The sequence below is a fragment of the Poecile atricapillus genome, chromosome Z (assembly GCF_030490865.1).
Source record: "Poecile atricapillus isolate bPoeAtr1 chromosome Z, bPoeAtr1.hap1, whole genome shotgun sequence".
NCBI lineage: Eukaryota > Metazoa > Chordata > Aves > Passeriformes > Paridae > Poecile > Poecile atricapillus.
This window is the reverse complement of record NC_081289.1, coordinates 123,561,679-123,580,658: the sequence shown is the minus strand read 5'-3', so window position 1 is coordinate 123,580,658 and position 18,980 is coordinate 123,561,679. Positions and strand designations below refer to the sequence as shown.

The following is an 18,980-nucleotide window of genomic DNA, read 5'->3' as shown; positions in this document are numbered from 1 at the left end:
AAAGGCCTCAAATAAAGACCAGCCTTTATATTATCTCCTATACTGATATTGCCTCAAAAATGTGTTGTTTCATTTCTAGGTCTCACCACAACTGCCAACACCAAGATAAGCACCACTGAACAGTTGTGCTCTCCTATTATATGGGATCTGGCTATACATTTTTAACTCTTATATGAACTTCAGAAGAATGCTCCTCACTCTATAAGCAAAGTACCTTATTTGTATTAAACTTAGTAAAGCTGTTATAATTTTTTGTTTGGTTGGGTCTTCAGGTGGGGAAGGCAGCACAGTTACCTTCTACAGCTAAGGCATCTCCCTGGAGCCTGTGACCAGTGTTGAGAGCTTGGGTGAGCTCTGGGGCCACTCAAGTGCTGTGGCTGGTCACGCAGGGCGGTGTATGGACAGGAGCATTGGCATGAGCTCTGACAGTTTGGTGGTGGAAAGTTTGCCAGATTCGATCTGGGGGCAGCAGGGAAAACAGCTGTGTGAGGTGGATGATCTCTTAGCCTGCTGGCAGAGCTCAAAGAGGAAGAAGAAAGTGTTGAGGACTCTAGGAGATAGGAGCTGAACTCTACCCTCCCTTACACAATTACAGAGGCTGCTAAAGTTAGTCAGGTATTGGAACAAGCTGATCAGAGTGCAGGAGTCGCCATCCCTGGGCATATTAAAAGAAAATGTGTGACTATGATACTTGAGGTCACAGTTTAATAGTGAACAGGATCAGTGTGCTGTGTTGACAGCTGCACTTGGTCTTAAACACAAGTAAGTCTCTGGTTCTATGCAGCAGCTTTCTTCACTTAGTGGTTTTTCTTCTTGCAGTTTATTTTTCACTTCCGTTAGCGGCTTTCACCTATTACTTCTATTTCCACGCGAACACTAGGTCAGAGGGAAGGATTATTGCGCTTCACTTAGCCCCCTCCCAATGTTTTTTTTTCTCCCTTTTCCGCACTGGTCCAGGGCCGCTGAGGGCTGTGCCCGCCCGCCCCGCCGCTGTCCTGCGCAGGCGCGGTGCGCGCGGTGCGTGGTGCGCACGGGCCGCCGGGAGCCGCGCGGTTTGAATGTGAGGCGATGGCGGCCCTGACCCAGCGCCCGGCCCCGGCCCTGACCCTGACCCCGGCCCCGTCCCTGACCGCGACTCAGGACCCGACCCCGACCCCGACCTCGACCCAGGACCCGGCCCCGGTGAGGGCCCCGACCCCAGCTCTGGAGCGGGTTCCGGCCCCGGCGAGGGCCCAGGGCGGCGACGTGCCTGTCCCCAGTCTGTTCTGGTTAGTGCCGGCGGGACGGGACGGGGTGCAGCCCGGGGGTGCAATGAAGGGATGCGCAGCCTCTGACCGTTGCCGCTTTATTCCCGCCGCAGCCTGAGGGACCGAATGAAGGAGCAGCTCATGGAGTACAACACGGCTGTTCTTGCCGGTAAGTGTATCCCTCCTCGCAGTGGAATGTTGCACTAACAAAGAATGCCATGTGTCATATATATATACATGTATAAATCTTTAATTATTTATCAAGAGTGCTTCTTACGATAATGATTTTTTTCCCCCTGGCTGTACGTTTTAACTTGTTTTCTAGTCAGCTTTTGAGACGTATTAGAATGATTACATGAGCAGTTGCCCACTGCTCTTTCACTTCTTTTCTGGGTTTGAACTTTAGACTCCTCTGACATGTAGTGATGGTTCTCAGAAATCTGGTCACTTGCCGAAAGTCTTGCTAAAAGTGTTTGGAAGCAATACTGATTTAAGATGTTTCCTTTACCTGTAGAGTCACAAGGTGATTTGGGTTGGAAGGACGTTAAGCACATCTGGTTTCAAACCCCCACTATGTACAGCCGCAGCTTCAACTAGACCATCTTGCTCAGAGCCCTATCCAACCTGACAACCTGATCTTGAACACATCCAGGGGTGAGGCATCCACAGCTTCTCTGTACCAGTGCCTCACCACCCCACAGTATATCTAATCTAAACCTACCCTCTTTCAAGTACAAGCCATTCCCCCTTGTCCTGTCACTACATACCCTAAAAGTAAAACGTTCTTATCCAGCTCTTTCATAAGCTCCATTCAGGGACTGGAAGGACTCAGCAAGGTCACTATGCAACCTTCTCCAAGCTGAACAACCGCTCTCTCAGCCTTTTCCGCATAGGAGAGGTGCTCCAGCCCTCTGATCATCTTCATTCCTCTCCTCTGCACCTGCTCTGACATATCCATGTCCTTCTTATGTTGGGAATCCCAGGCCTGGATGCAGCACAGCAGGTGGGGTCTGCCAAGAGCAGAGTAGAGGGGCAGAATCACCTCCCTTGACGTGCTGGCCACATTTCTAATACAGCCCAGGATGCAGTTAGGTACATGCTCTTCCACTGAACCATACAGTGGCATATATAGAGCAATGTCTTGAACCAGTGCTAAAAAGTGCTAAATTAAAATATTTGAAAGCCTAATTATTTCTCTGATACAGCTGATGGATAGCATAGTCTCATTTACAGTAAAGGATAATAAAGCTTGGAGGTAGAAGTACAAAATAACTTGTTCACACAAAAACTACTACTAATACTGTATGCTCTATAGATTGTATGTAAAAGTCTCTGTTGGGCATGTTTTAGCGATGTGCTCTTTTGCAGGTCAGGAAAATTTCCATGATCATTTAATGGAAGAAAAATTTATCCAGAGGTAAGTCACTGGATAACTTCAAAACTCTCTGTTATTCCTTCTTAATGAATTGCTGGATTAACAATCAGTACTTTGGAGAAGATTGGTGAAAATAATGGAAATTAAGAGAAAATGTGGGGAAGAAATGCTTTATTCATTCTCCCAATATACTTCTATATCTAAAGTAGCTTTTAAATTTGCAGTCCTTTGTGCAATGGCTAGAATTCACTGATATAGTTCCACATGCTCAATTACTCCCAGCCCTAATAATTTGTGGATCACATGAAAAATTCTTACATTAGATATGTAGAAAGCAAGTTAAAATGTGACACTACTTTTAAACTCTGTTATCTTCACATTCAGGTTGTCTGTCTTATTGCTTTTTGTCTTTCAGTTCCACACAAGAATTGGAAAGAGATATAGAGGAAGTAAAAGTCTCTTTCCAGAACAAGACATTGGCCTTGCAAAGGTAGAATTTTCTTCACCCTTTATTTGCATACATAGATGCATATATACATATGTTTGATTAAAACATGATTTTAAAGTGATATGGGAGATTGGGAAGATTTTACCGTTGAACGATAGGAATGCAGATGGATATGCTGTAAAACAAAACAAAAAATTCGTAAAACAAAAACAAAACAAAGCCCACCAAAACTAAAAACTTACCAGTTGAAATGTGTAAACCTGAAAGTTCCTTTACAGTTGGGAAAGAGTGACTGTACAGATCAGTAAGCATATTTATTGGCAGTATTTTCTAAATGCCTATGAAAAGATGGAAGATGATAACGTTAGACATCCTATGTGTTTCATGGCTGTTTATTTGAATTCGCTCCTTTGCTCAGCTTCCTTTCTGCAGCATCTGGGATTAATAGTGTCCAGATATGTTGGTCAAGAGAAAAAGGAGTTGTCACAAATAATCATTGATACTTCTTTCCCGTTCTGAGAGTTAAGTCCCATTATTTAAGAAGTGTGATATTTAAGAGGTATGGAGTATTTTGTTTATATAATTCCGATGTGAAAGTGGACAAAAGTGGAATTCTGGAAATTATCTTTTTCTATTATTTAAATATCTGCTTCTCTCTGTTTCCTGCTTCTCACAGTTTCTTATGAGTTCTCATCAGTCATATGCTGTTTTTTACAATATGCAGGGTCCAAATTATGGATGCCCTGAGAAACAAACTGAAACAAGATGATGTGAGCTCACGGTAAGGTGTTCTTGGAGTTCAAATGTCTAGAAAGGAATAGACTTTGCACAGTTTCTTTCTAGATTATTTAATTTTGCCTTTTGTGAAAGCAAGCTTCCTTTTCCTAGATTTGGCAGAATGATATACTATCCACCTTCTGGCTAGAATCAGCATGATCAAACCTCATACGCCCATCGTAGATTTGCAGTTGAGCTCTGAATTTACCCACCTTTTATCACAGAGATCATAACTCTTGATTCACTAGCCAAGAGAGCTTTTTGTCTTTGGTGCCTGAATTACCTGCATTTATAATAGCTGAACACGTATTACTGGCTTGTAATTGGGCCTTTCCTCTGCTTTGCTGCCTTTATTAATTGACTATTTAGGAGCAAAATGTCTTTGAAAAAGAACTGAAAGCATAAAGCATTTAAAAGTAGCTTTAATTTCCTACCCGTTATTAATGGGTGGATGAATATGAAGTAATATGAGAAATTTAATTTCTGTCAGAAACGCAACTAAGAGATTGCATCTCCATGCTTTAGGAACTTTAATTCGTAGCCATTTCCAGATAGCTAGGTTTTCTTGATACCTTCCAAACTCTGTGAAGTAAAATGTTGACAGACTTAAATGAAATCTTAGGGAAACCGAGAGGGAAATAAGGGAGCGCTTTAGCCTCTACAACGGTACTGAGTATATTAACTGTAAAAAGAAGTGATATTGTAAGTGTAAGTGTAAAAAGAAGTGACACGTAATATTATTTTGCTGTTAGGAGAAGTGAGAAATTCTTTATTTAAACTAAATAAAGTTGATTAAAAAATTTATGATATTGAATTATATTAGCAGTGTTAAAGTATGCAACTGTTTCCTTCCTTAGTCCGATCCTGGAAACAATGAAACACATAGTATTGCTCAGCCAGACAATAACTGAATATCAGCAGGTAAGTGGCAGTTGTAGCTTCTGTTATTGTTGTGCTGGTCAATCAACCTCAGCATGGGCAGGAGCTCACTTAGGAAGCAACAGGACTGCACAAGTCACTCAAAGCTAAATATGTGGTGACATGGGTGCAGTTCGTACTGCTGTCAAAATTATTGAGAGGATTACCTAAAGTGAGCATGTAAGTAAGTCTGTTTTAGAGTTGCCCATAGCTGTTTTTGTGGATTGAATTAACATCTTTCATATTTTGGAAGACAAAAAGTTTAGAAAATACTTTTTTACCTTTCAGCAAGCACGTCAGAAGGAAGAGCAGTTGATTGACATTAAAAGGAAAAGACTCTGTAAGTTATCTGTATTGACTTTGGTTTGTATTTTTATATAGAGTTCATATTTTGAAATTGTTCTTGTAGCAATATTAATTTACATGGGAAGTAACAAAACACAGTTATAAAACTTGTTATAAGAATAGAAAGTACTGTAGAGATGAGCTAGTGTGTTCTCTACTTGAACATGAGACTGACATGTTGAAGTGAGAGATGCAAGACAACACTCAAAAACAATGTGACAGCGTTTTATTATTTCATGTAAGCTCCTCAGAAAGTTACACATTGTTTAGTCATTTAAATCAGCCCTATAGCACCTAAAAGACACATTTTTTGTCATACTGCACATTTGTGAGGTGTTTGCAGAGTACAGAGGGGATTTAGTTATGAAGAAGTGTATGTATACACTTCAGTATTCAGTATTCAGTAGTCTCATTAGAGTGGGTCAAATTTAGATGTGACATCAATATTCAGAACTTTATATGGTAAATGTGTTCTTTAATGCTCTTTAGTGACCAGGTTTGCCACTAATTTTAACAGCTATTGTTTGATTCATGCGCAGGGAGTTGAGTATATGTTGACAGTAATGAACAAACACAATGAAATAACTGTTCACATGGGGAAAAATGAACATACTTGATATCTTTGCAAATAAAGGGAGGAATGCTCTGCCAGCATTCTTTCCACATATGAACTGCCCTTAAACACTATTAATCAATCTAGTTTTTAGACAGGTTTCCTATAAAAATAGTAATATTCACTGGTCATGTCCCTATGCTTCTTGTATGACTTTGGAATTTGGTTTCCATGAAATCTGGAAAAGGAGTAAGGGTCTTTAAGGGATATAAAAAACACCTATAAAAGTTGTGGCACTCAAAGACAGGGCATGGGACAGAGGTGCAAATTAGTCCCTGTGTGAGGGAAATGCAGGCAGCATACGATGTACTTTCTGTTTTGCTGTTGGCCAGGGAGCCAATTGATGTAGTTCGATACAAGGTAGCCACAGCATAATATGTTGCCTCTTTCATAAAAGAAATATCTTGAGGTATATTGGAGGGAAGAAGTGGAGTAAAATTAGGATTATTGTAGTGGAAGTGCTTTAGGTGGCTGTGAAGAAAAAAATCTTCGGTTCTATTGTGCACCTAACTACTTAATGCTTAATTTTCCTAATAATGCAACAGCACTAAAAAAAGATGGAGGACAGAAACTACAGCAAATTCAGACCATGATGAAAAGGCAAAAGGAGAAACAAGCGAGTATGAATGTCACTGAAACAGAGAAGATGCTTCATAAATTAAAAAAAGAAAGAGAGATTACTGCAATAATTCAAAACGTGTTCCAGGTAATGTTGTCTGGCTTTTAGAACCAAGTTCACAATTTTTCATTACGCTCAAGATAACATACTGTATGGCAAATATAACTTAACAACGCATAACTGTGTTTCCTAAAACGTTTAACAGTGGTAATGGAAGAACTGTGTGTAAAAGGAAGACTTCTATTGCTTTAAAGGCTGAGACTATGCAATTGTCACAAACATCTTTCCATTAATTGTTTTCAGGGTTTAGAGACACTCTATCAATCTGTCTTTGTTTCCTTAAAGGTACAAAAATAATGCATCTTTCTTGAAAAATGTCACAGTAATGGGTGTATTTCCTTTTACTCTGAATCACCTCTGTACCCTGCCAAATCAGTTTCCCCATCTAATGGTTAGAAGAAATAAATAGGTGTTAATCCCATGTTACCGGTGAGCCTCCATCTGCCCCTTCTGACCACATGCCTTCTGTTTGTGTCACCCCCTACAGCCCTGTGAAGCCTTGGCTTGGAGCCACAGCTAGTCTGCAAATTCTTTCAGCAGCATAGCCTTTGCCCTTTTGGTTATTCAAGTGTCACGGGCCGATAACTAGTCTGTATACATGTAGGTCACCTGGAGTGTGGAGTCATGCAAAGTGAGGAAGAAAACCTCACGGTTTGGGTTAGGGTGGAAGGGTCTCAGGCTGCCTAGATGTCTCAAGGACAAAAACAGTGTTCTGGCTTTTTGCTCTGTATGCTATGGCTGCTACAATTTTGCATTGATAATGTTGTTACATTTCAAATTGAGAATGAGAAATTTCATGTTTTACTGGGATTTAGATTAGAGTCTAAAACTATCTCCTGGTTTTGTATTCTGAAAATTTTCTGAGCCCTAACTAGAGCAAATCCTCTTTGGTTAAATTTACATTCCCATTTTCAATCCAGAATGGCAGGGTGAGAATGTTAACTGTGTTGTTTTGTGTTTGAGGCAAACTTTTTTTCATATCATTAAAAACGTTCTCTAGGTTTCTGTGTTTACAATAGAGGTAGTATGCAAGCCCCTCTAGGAAATCAAAAAGCATGGATTTGGGGTTGGTTTTGTCTATGTATCAACAATAGGATCTGAACCAATACTTCCCTTTCTCCTTTTTCACCCCATCCTGCCTACCTCAAAGGCTTGTGAATTTCAAGGGCTTTCAAATAAAAAATTAAAAAGCAGACTTTCTTTGAGATATTTTGCTAGGAATTGTCCTTTGCAAGGGCTTGTTTTAACCTGTAAATCTTTCTCATTTATAGAGCATCATCATTGGAAGCAGAGTTAACTGGGCAGAAGATCCGTCTTTAAAAGCAATTGTTCTACAGCTTGAAAATAATATCTATCTTCAGTGAGTGAGGAGGTGGATACACTGGTGTTTATTTTCTACACAGTGCACATTTTAACTAAATTTGAGAGATTATATGTATCTTAAAAACAATTTTATTTTAAAATGAATTTTAAAATTTGATCTTTCTGAAAGATGTTTTTTCTAGAGAATTAGAATGTGTCCAAGCAATTCTTTGAAATTAAATTTATCTTCTGGTGGTCAGCAAATGTTTGAACAGGCAGTAGAGCTGAAATGAAACTAACTGAAGACTCACTTCTCAAGCTGTCCTGTCTCAAGCTCTCGTTTTCCTCTGAAAAGCAACAATAATGCAAGAAAAGTTCAAGGTTTCATGTAGAAGTGGACTTAAACAGAGACTTTGCTGTGCCCCTTTCCTGGGGACCAGCAGGCTGTGGAGCTCAAGCAGGATGCTTGACCCTGCTCTGTCCCAGTCAAAAACTCAATCTGGAATATTTATTCGCAAATCTGGATTTGGGATTATTTTTGTTACTAAGGCATTTTTGTATCATTTTAAACACCAGAAATTTTATGCTTTTTTTAGCAGTGATTCTTGTCTGCAGAGGTGACTGCATACTGGCATCTGTGCAGCTAAGCAGTGTTTTAATTGCGTCTTCACTAGCATTTGGGCTTTATTTTGTTTGTGGTGTTTGATGTTTGAAAGAAATTGACTCCTGGAGTGTAGTACCTTTTGGGTGTTGAGTGTTCCTTGTTATGTTGGTGTGTACTTTAAACTTAGTGAGTGTTCCCTAGCTATTTTTTTTAATGTGGTCGCTTTTAACTAATATAAAAATAAAACGCTGATTTTCCTGAAAATACTTCATTTGGTTTGGAGGTTTTCTTAACTCATGATACAGTGGTTCGTTTGGTAGGCCAGGCCGCTGGTCCGGGCCCCGCCCACAGACGGGGAGGCCCCGCCCACGGCGGCGCTCGTGGTTGTGGGCGGGGCCCGAAGCTGCCCCTCAGGCTCGTCACCATGGGCAGCAAGATGGCGGCCGCCACCAGGGCGGTGCAGGTAAGAGCGGCCCCGGGACGGCGGTGTCTGAAACAGCCAGAGCCCTGGCTAGCGAGCGGGGCTCGCTTCTGCCGCCGCCGCCGAGCAGCAGGTCTGCGGCGGCCGCGGCTTGAGAACACGCCGCCGGGGGACCGGTGTCCTTGGGGAGAGCCGTGCAGTGGTGCGCACACGGTGTCGCAGGTGCTTGGTGCTGTGATAGCGGGCGCGGAGCTAGCTGGCAGCACCTTCCTAAAATTTGCCTCTCCAAGGTGCAAGTGCTTTGTATAGGCAGAGCAGAGCTCGCGATTCGATGTGCTGATGCGCTGTGGAACCACGGCGTGGTTTGGATTTGAAGGGACCTTAAAGGTCACCTAGTTACAGCACCCCCCGCCGTGGGTAGGGGCACCTTCATCAGTACAGGTTGCTCAAAGCCCCGTCCAACTTGGCCTTAGACAATTCCAGGGATGGGACAGCCACAGATGCTCTGGGCAACTTGTGCCAGTGCTTCACCACCCTCAAAATAAAGAATTTCTTCCTAATCTTTCTGATCCAAACCTGCCTTCTTTGGGTGGTAAGGTCTCCTCAGAGCCTTCTTCACGCTGAGCAACCCCAGCTCTCTCAGCCTCTCCTCACAGGAGAGGTGCTTCAGCCCTCTGATCATCCTAATGGCCTGCTCTGGACTCAGTCCAACACGTCCAAGTTTTATTTGCTTTGGGGACCCCAGAGCTGGTCACAGCACTCTGGATGGGTTCTCACCAGAGCAGATTGCACTGTGGCTGTATTCACTCAATGGCAGTGGCTGTTTCTGCACGCACACACAGAGAATAGGAAGACAAAGCCTGTACCTGCTCTGGACATCAGGGTGCAGGACTACTTTTTAAAGTAAAATTCTTCGTGGGGTAAACTTAGAACTTCAAGAAGTAGTAAGTGTATCAGAGTAGTGGTGCAGAGAGGAGCTGTTGAGAGTGGTTCTTGGATACATTGTACATTCCACTTTTTTATTAACGGTAATCTGTGTCTGTTTCTCTCACTACCTGATCTCCTCCTAGGTAGTCAAACCACATACACCATTGATTAAGTTCCCAGACAGAAAAAGTGGTCCCAGACCTAAAAGTAAGTATTTTGGGTATGGATAAGCTTGTGCCACATTTCTTTACGTGGACTGTTTGTTTAAGAACCAGGACCCAATTTCTCACTTTCAGCTATGCAACCGGACTGTGTTGGAGTGGGGTTTTTGAAAAATGCTTAATTTAGTTTAAAGGCAATTCTTGAACTTTGTTCACAACTTCTTTTCTGTACAACTGTGTGTAGACACATAATGCATGTACGTCTGTATTTTTTTCTCAAGAAAGACTCACAAAGATTTCGAAGCAAAGTTTGCTTTCTACTTTATATAAAGTCACATTTTCCCAAATACTAATATTTACTGAAATGACAGTGCCCAAGTCAGTTTGAAGCAGCTTCTGCTATTCAATGATATTTGCATAAATGATGTTGCATTTTCCTAATTTTTTTCTTGGTTGAAGCATGTGATGCGTATTTTCAAAAATGTATTTTCAATCATGTACTTTCAAAACATGATTATAGCTGGGAGATCTAGCCCTCTGTACATTTTAAGAAGTATTTTCTTGTGTTATTAATTAATGCTGAGAAAAAAAAAAATTCATTGCAATCTTTGATACTAGCTTTTATAACTATGTTGATATTTATGGTATTCCCAATACTATTATATTTAAACAACAGATTTATATTAGCAATATGTTGGTTTAGAAGTCCATTTGGGTCAAAAAGCATTTGAAAGAAAAATAGGAATTGTCTTTAAAATCTCTGTTGTGTTATTCTCATGTCTTTTGAAATTATACTGCGCCTAGTTATTTGCCACAGGATTATCAGGCCTGCAGGTTAGCTTTAAGATTAGTTTAACATTTGAAAGCCTCCACAGTGCATATAAATGCCTCTTCTGACTTACCTGTGAACTCTTCATGAACTATTTTCTGCAATAACTTCCTGTCAAAATTAGGTACATTTTGCACAGTTCAGCCAAATGCATCACCTCTCATGCCAGTGAACTACTTTCTCAAAAAGCTTTTTCTCAAAAGCTTGAAAATATATTTCTGACCTCTTGTTTATCTCTGTATCAGAAGATTCTTGTGACTATATCTTTTAAATACATTAGACTTTTCTACCTTCATCAGGATCAGTCATCTTGTTAGTAAACTGCAACCTACTTTGTCTTGGTTGAATGCTGTAGCAAAAACTGCATTTAACTGTACCAGACTGTTGCTCCTACATAGCTAAATGGCTACTTAGAGCAACTAGGGATGTGAAAGGCCAGTCATATTCTATTGGGCCTACTACTACAACATTATGGTCTCAAATATGGAAGGGAAAGATGTAGAGGAGACTGTAATAGAACTAAAGCAGCAGCAGTAAAATTTCTGATTACTGCACTTCTTATGCTTTTAATTGGCTAATGATTCTACTCCAACTACACTTCTGACTGAAACATACAGTAGAAGAAAATCCTTGACAAATTTCTAGACTTTTTTATGGTGGATGAAACAAACTTGGAGAAACTGCTTTTTGGGGGGGGTTGTTTTTTTGGTTTTGGTTTTGTTGTTTTTGTTGTTTTTGTTGGTTTGTTTTTGTTTTGGTTTGGTTTTTTTTTTGTATGTAAGATGTATTATTTCTTGAAACAAAAGCACTTTGCCCCCTGTTCACAATATGTTGCTTCTGATGGGCTCACTTCTGCCTTGCTCTGTTTCAGATCTTCTGTTTTTTCTGAAACACCTTGGGATTTTCAGACCCAGTCTTATGACTGACAGCTTCTGAATATGTCTTTTGATGGTGACTTGGTCACAGTGCTGCAGGTGTTTGTTTGTCTCAATCCTGCAACTACATCAAACTCATTAAGGGAAAAACTGGCTCACTCTCCTTTGTGGTCCTTGGTCTTGATGGAGCCAGGAAGGACAAAGGCAGGCAAAACTGTGGTGTTATAGCTGCTTAGCTGCTTTCATGCAGTTTTCATGCTGCTTCTTTTATAGTTATATAGAGCCTCTGTCCAGCTGTTAGATGTTGCACTTGTCTTGCTCATTTTTCTGGAGCACTGGAAAGGACTTCTGTGGAAGCATTCTGCTTTGTCAGGTGTTTTACCCTTATATAACACAGAATCACTAGGTTGAAGAGACCTTCAAGATCATTGAGTCAAACCCATGCCCTAACACCTTAATTAAACTATGGCAATGAGAGCCACATCCAATCTTTTTTTAAACACATCTAGGGATGGTGACTCCACCACCCCCCCAGGCAATTCCAGTACTTCACTACTCTTTCCATATAAAACTTATTCCTAATATCTGACCTGTATTTCCCTTGGCGCAGCTTAAGACTGTGTCCTCTTGTTCTGTCAGTTGCTGCCTGGTGAAAGAGACACCCCCACCTGACTACAACCACCTTTCAGGAAGTTGTAGGGAGTGATAATAGATAGACCCCTCCTCTGAGTCTCCTTTTCTCCAGGCGAAACAACCCCAGCTCCCTCAGCCATTCCTCACAGGGTTTGTGTTCCCAGCCCCTCACCAGCTCGTTGCCTCCTCTGAACGCGCTCAAGCATCTCAATGTCCTTCCTGAACTGAGAGCCCAGAACTGGACACAGAACTCCAGGTGTGACCTCACCAGTGCCAAGTACAGGAGGAGAATGACCCCCCTGCTCCTGCTGGCCACACTATTCCAGGGGCCATTTGGCCTCTTGGCCACCTGGGCACACTGCTGGCTCATGTTCAGCCACTGTCACCAGTACTCCTAGGGCCCTTTCTGCCTGGGCACTGTCCAGCCACACTGTCCCCAGCTTATAACATTGAAGGGGGTTTTTGTGCCCAAAATGCAGGACTTGGCACTTGGACTTATTAAACTTCATCCCACTGGACTCTGCCCATCCTTCCAACCATTCCAGGTCTCTGTGCAGAGCCCTCTGTCGTGGTTTTAAACCAGTAATTAACAAAAGGGGAAAAAAGAAAAAAAAATTACTTATTTCTTGTTGTGAGATATGGATTAAAACAAGAGCAAAACAGGCGTAAAACTTAAAAGGAATAAAGAAAGTTTATTGACAAACTACAATAATAAGAACACCAGAATAAACTTCCAGAAAAGACCTTTTCATTTCTTACTGCCCACCATTCTTTTGTTCACATGACAACAGAGACAGAAACTTTAGAACTTTGATGGTTTAAACAGTTCCAATTCCTTCTACAGTCTTTTCATCAGTCTCTGTAGAGAAACAGAAGTTCCTTTCTGTTAATTTATGGAGTTTCTCACAAGAAAACTATTTTTGTTATAGTTTTCTGTTTCTCTGATATCAGCTGCCCAGAGCTGCTGTTATCAAAGCCCACCCCTCCCATTCCACATCACTCTGAAATGTGTTATGGGTCATGATGTTTAGGGATAGCATTTTTAAGGATAAGTTATTCAAAGGCAAAAAGTATTCTTCATCTGTTTTCAAAGTTTTCTCATTGCCTCTCAAGGCTTCAAATTTCCCAGCACTTCACTATACCATAATTACTCCACTTTTTACTCAAATTTACACTTTGAACACTCTATTCCTCCCCATACTCCATCATGAATTAAAGGAGTTCTTTTCAGGATTTCATTGTCCATCCCCATAGTTTTAACAGAAAGATATTTCAGCTTAATTAAAGCATCTCCTTAATTCTCTACCTTCCTTGAAGCTTCTTTTCTTTCTTGCCACTAGTAGTTTATAAAGTCTCTTTTCATGTTGATCACTCTCCTTTTCTCTTTCTGGATAAAAAGATTAATCCGCAAGTCTCATCTGGATAAGAAAGAGTTAAAATCTTGCCCAAGCTTTTGTAGATGGTTCGGTGATCTCTGCTGAACAGGAGCTGGAGCCGTCTGCGATGAAAAGTTCCTCATAGCTGCTCTGGAGAGCATGGTCACCGTCTCTGCTTGCAGCAGGCCCAGAGCTCCTCTCCTTCTTTACTCGGCAGTTTCTGGTAAATTCCATCATGGCAAAACCTGCAGCCAAGCCAGGAACCGGCCCGGCCCGGCTTGGCTCGGAGCAAGCTCCCGCAGGGCCCCATCTCCCGGCCGGGAGACACGGCAGGCCCAGCCCGGCCCCCGCCCAGCCGCGTGGCCTGGGCAGGGAACCGGAAGCCAGCCGGAGGTCTGCTACCTTTCACAGCCAAGAAACAAAGAGAACAAGAGAGTTCTGGTTTTTTACTTTAAGGTGGGGTTCACAAGTTGATTCCACTTTTCAATGGCTAAAACTGCTGTCAGTTCTCAGCAATGACCGATAATTGGTCAGGAGAAAAGACTCCAGGCAGTCCCCAGCAACTCCAACTTTCCTTAAAGGTAAAGTAACTCCATGACACCCTCCTACCTTCCAACAGATTGACACACACTCCCATCTTAGTGTCGTCTGCAAATTTACTAATGAAGACTCAATACTCTCATCCATGTCACCAATAAAAATATTGAACAGGACTGGCCCCAGCACAGACCCCTGAGGGACATCACTGGTGCCTGGCCCCCAGCTGGGTGCAGCACTGTTCACCACCACTCTCTGGGCCCGGCCATCCAGCCAGTTCCTAACCCAGCACAGAGTGCTCCTGTCCAAGCTGTGGGCTGCCAGCTGTTCCAGGAGTGTGCTGTGGCAGACAGTGTCAAAGGCCTTGCTGAAGTCCAAATAGACACATCCACAGCCTTTCCTGCATCCACCACGTGGGTCACCTGTTCATAGAAGGAGATCAGGTTAGTCAAACACAACCTGTCCCTCCTAAAGCCATGCTGGCTGGGTCTGATCCCCTGGCCATCCTGTAAGTGCTGCGCGATGACACTCAGTATAAATGTTCCATCACCTTACTGGGTACTGAGGTCAGGCTGACTGGCCTGTAATTACCAGGATCCTCCTTCCCACCCTTTTTGTGAAAGGGCATCACACTGGCCAGCTTCCAGTCATCTGGAACCTCACCAGTGAGCCAGGACTTGGTAAATGATGGAGAGCAGGTTTTTAAGCTCATCTGCCAGGTCCCTCATCACCCTGGGATGGATCCCATCCCATATATAGGACTGAGTGCTGAAATTAACATACTGCTGTGATCTCTGTCCTGCCCATCGGGCAACTGCATATTTCCATTGTAAAATTAGCCATGGTGGGGCAGACCTAAGGTTCAAAATGCTGACTGTGACGACATTGCCCTATTGTCATCTCTTCTTTCTGCACAATCAAGGCAACTTCTCTAATGTGAATTCCTGAAGCTTAGCTCCTGATCCTCACCTGTGGAGAACTTCATGCACTCATCAGTCTTTGCATTTCATTAACATTGATTACTGATACCTGATATTTAGTGGTCCTTCTGCGCATCATTAACAAAATGGGATAGGATGCCATTTTGTAATATTAAAAATGGGTACAGCACTTCGTTTCATGTTGCAGCCTATTGTGAGCTTTATCTTTCTGTGAGCCTCTAGATCTTTTTCACTTGTCTCTTTTCAGTTGCAGCAAACAAAAAGCATCATCTCAGTTATCTTTCTACATAATAGCCCACACACAAACTTTTACATAACTTTATGCTTTTTCTCCAAGTACAGCTTCCCAGTGAAAAAGCCATTGTTAAGAGTATATGCTGATACATCTTCTGTTTCCACATGAGTGTTTCTGCCATTCAAATTACTGTCAGAATTTTTAGATTCTGCACTTGATACATTTAACAATAAAAGCAGGTTGTGAGAAGTAGAGTGACTTAATTCTTTTACATATTTGCTTAATGAATAAGGTTTTCAAGCAATGGCAAATTTTATTAGCTACTTACTTATTTTATAGTCTAGTAATATTTCTGTAAATTGTGTTGACATCTGGGTTTCAGTACAGGAATCTCTACAAGCAAGTATGCCATCTCTCCTTGCTTCAAAAGCACAAGAATCTGTAGGAGGCATATCACCAGCCTTTCAAAAAATTTCACCTGTTAGTAGAGTACAAGGTGCACCAGATACTTCTGAATTAACAAGAGCCTTACCTCAGAAATACAGAAGGAAACAAATGTCAGATGAAGAGATTGAATATATTCAAGTAAGTTTTCTTCTTTAGCTTATTTCTACATCCTCTGGTATGGTATTATATAGTAATTCTTTATAAGAGTGTGCCCTGGGCTTTCATTGTTTTCATACGCAATACCCAATGTATTCTTAATGGAGAGGGTACCCACCTCTCATTGTATAGTAGCTTGAGCAGAGAGATTTGGACTTAGAACAGATGTTCAGGTAAGCTTGTAATAGTCACAACCTGCATTAATTGCCACCACTACCTGTTTTATAACAGTTGTTTAATGGGTACTTTGACTGTGCTGGGCAGAAGTGCAGAAGTCTGTTCTTAGACCAGGAAAGGCTATTACCAGGTGATCAAAGTCCAAAATATTTCTCAAGCTAGTTTTATAAGTTATTTATTAGTAAATTAACACTTGTATTTCTAGTAGAAACGTTTTATTGATATAAATATTTTCTGCAATGATATATAAATATGACATTGTACACGAAAGGCAAGAAAAACCTGCTTCTGTTCTGTAATAATTCTCAGTTGTAAAAAGTAATGATTCAAAAGGGAGAATGCACAAAATGCAAGGAACTTGTGAGGTGATTGTGAGTTTGAAATGAAAAGATGCTTGCAAAGCTTTGTTAAATGGTACAGACATGTATAGCGTTACTGTATTAGTAGAGGAAAACAGTTTTCCTTCATAAGTGCCAGTAGGCTGCATCTATGTAGTAGAAATAAAATCAGTTATTTCCTATGGTAATACACTTCCTGACTTTTTGCTTAAGTTTGTTTAACAGTGAGGTAAGTTGTAAAATAATTTCACTGGGAAAAAAATGAACTGAATAACTTTATCAGTTCTCATTAAGATTGTAATGACTCCTCTTGGCTTTGTTTTTACTTTACACTTTGGAATGTAGGCAGTGAAAGTTATCTTAAAACGTGTGTCTGTTGTTAGCATTGTGTTTGTCAGATATTTTTAAGGTTAAGAGTCAGGTTTCTTCAGAGAAAGAGACATGGAAGCAGCTGTAACTGTAGGTAGCATGTGTTAATTTTTTTGTATTTTCCCTTGAAAAAAATGTAGCCATGACTGGTAGATGCTGATATTTGACACTCTATGCCTGTTCTTATATAGGTAGAAAAGTCAACGTTTAAATCAAAAATTAAAACTGTAACTATGTCTCTTAGTCTATAACAGTGCAGAAGATAATTTGATCTCAGTTTTACGTTCTATTAGTGGAATATATTTAACTGTATATTTTTTTTTTACAGCGTGGAGGTCCAGAATAAATGTAGAAGATAGTTTCTTGGCCACTATTGGAAGAATGAGGTATTATATTCACAATAAAGGCATTTCCTTAATATTAAAAATTATTGTATACTAATAGCTTTAATAAAATCCCATGTGATGGGTGAGAAGATCAACACAACACACAAGATACTGTTTTGTGACCGAGAAGGATTTTATGTTGATGGCTAATAGCTATTGAATATATATGATGTCTGCACTATTAAAATATTTTTCTAATTAGCCATTTGAAAAGTCAACAATCTAACAGAGTCTTTTTTTTTTTCCACTGGTTGAGGTCGCAAAATCACAGCATTGTTGATTTTTAAGGGTCAGGTTGGAAGGAACCACAGTGAGTCATGTGGTCCAACCTTCCGGCTCCAGCAGGATTGTCCCAGAGCACACAGCACAGGATTGTGTCCAGATGGTGCTTGCATATCTCCAGTGAGGGAAACTCCACAGCCTCTCTGGGCAATCTGTTCCAGTGCACAGTCACCTGCATGGTAAAGAAGTTCCTCCTCATGGTCAGGTGTAACTTCCTGGGCATCAATGTCTGCCAATTGCCTCTTGTTCTATCGCTTAGCACCACCAAGAGCCTGGTCCATCTTCTTGGCAATTTCCCTTCAAGTACTGATACATGTTAATGAGGTCCCCTCTCAGATCTATCTCCTTGAGGCTGAACAGCCCCAGTTTCCCCTGCCTTTTCTCATAAGAGGGATGCTCCAGACCCCTCATAAAATTTGTTGCCCTCTGCTGGAACCACTCCAGGAGCTCCACATCTTTCTTGTCCTGAGAAGCCCAGAACTGGACAAAGCACTCCAGGTGAGGTCTGGATGCTCCTGTATACTCCAGGATGGAGTAGAGGGGAAGGATCACCTCCCTCCACCTGCTGGCAGTGCTCTTCATAATGCCTCCCAGAATACTATTTGCCTTCTTGGCCACCAGGACACACTGCTGGCTCATGGACACCAGGAACACCAGATCCTTCTCCTCCGAACTACTCCCCAGGAGATCAGCTCAAGGCTATGCTGGTGCATGGGATTGTTCCTTCCCAGGAGCATGACCCTGCTTTTGCCTTTGCTGAGTATCAGATGGTTCTTCTTTGTCCATCTCTCCAACCTGCTGAGGTGCTTCTGAAGGGCTGCACAGCACTCTGGGGTATCAGCTCCTCTTCACAGCTTTGTGTCCTCTGAATTTGCTGAGCAGGCATTTGCCCCATCTTCCAAGTCATGGGTGAACAAGTTAAACATTACAGTGTTGAAACTTGAGGGACATCACTAGGGACAGGCCTCCAGCTAGACCCTGTGCCACTGATTTTGACCCTCTGGGATCTGTTGTTCAGCCAGTTCTCAGTCCACCTCACTGTCCACTCATCCAGCCCACATCCCTGAGTTTGTCTATGAGGATGTTGTTAAGAGACAGTGTTGAAATCCCTACTGACGTCAAGTAGACAATATCCACTGCTTTCCCCTTACCTATCCAGGTAGTTGTTTCCTTGTAGAAGGCAATCTGGTTGCTCAAGCGAGACTTACATTTAGTGAAGCCATGCTACTATTCCTGATCACCTTCGTGTCATCCACATAGATAGAGATGGCCTCCAGTGTGAGGCACGCCACCACTTTTCCAAGGATTGAGGTAACTGACTCACCTAGGTGTCTCACTGGGAATGATTTTACAGGCAGGAGAGAGACACTGAAGTGCTCTCAGAAATGATGGCTGTTCTTCACAGCCATTATGCAGCTTCATTGATTTTACAGATTAATTTATTAAATAACAGCAAAGCTTGGGAATGTAGGGAAAATAATTTTCAAGTGAGAATTTCTCCAGTATTTACTTGTAGGTAATTGTTCATAATGAAGAAAGCATAGAAGTATAATTAAGAATTTCCAGCAGAACCTAACAAAGT

The 18,980-nt window shown here is 41.5% G+C and overlaps 2 protein-coding genes across 2 annotated transcripts; both read left to right on the top strand.

Moving 5' to 3' along the window:
* The first annotated feature begins 1,149 nt into the window (after positions 1-1,149).
* CENPH (centromere protein H) lies at positions 1,150-8,525 on the top strand. The gene is made up of 9 exons (XM_058826441.1): positions 1,150-1,268; positions 1,361-1,416; positions 2,616-2,664; positions 3,038-3,112; positions 3,795-3,851; positions 4,705-4,768; positions 5,054-5,105; positions 6,269-6,429; positions 7,674-8,525. The coding sequence occupies exons 2-9, from the start codon at positions 1,374-1,376 to the stop codon at positions 7,764-7,766; spliced, it is 594 nt and encodes a 197-aa protein (XP_058682424.1). The 5' UTR covers positions 1,150-1,268; positions 1,361-1,373; the 3' UTR covers positions 7,767-8,525.
* A 140-nt stretch (positions 8,526-8,665) lies between these two features.
* MRPS36 (mitochondrial ribosomal protein S36) lies at positions 8,666-17,321 on the top strand. Its single transcript, XM_058826662.1, has 4 exons — positions 8,666-8,771; positions 9,800-9,863; positions 15,626-15,828; positions 17,059-17,321. Exons 1-4 carry the CDS (start codon positions 8,733-8,735, stop codon positions 17,074-17,076), a joined length of 324 nt encoding a protein of 107 aa, XP_058682645.1. The 5' UTR covers positions 8,666-8,732; the 3' UTR covers positions 17,077-17,321.
* Positions 17,322-18,980: the final 1,659 nt, after the last annotated feature.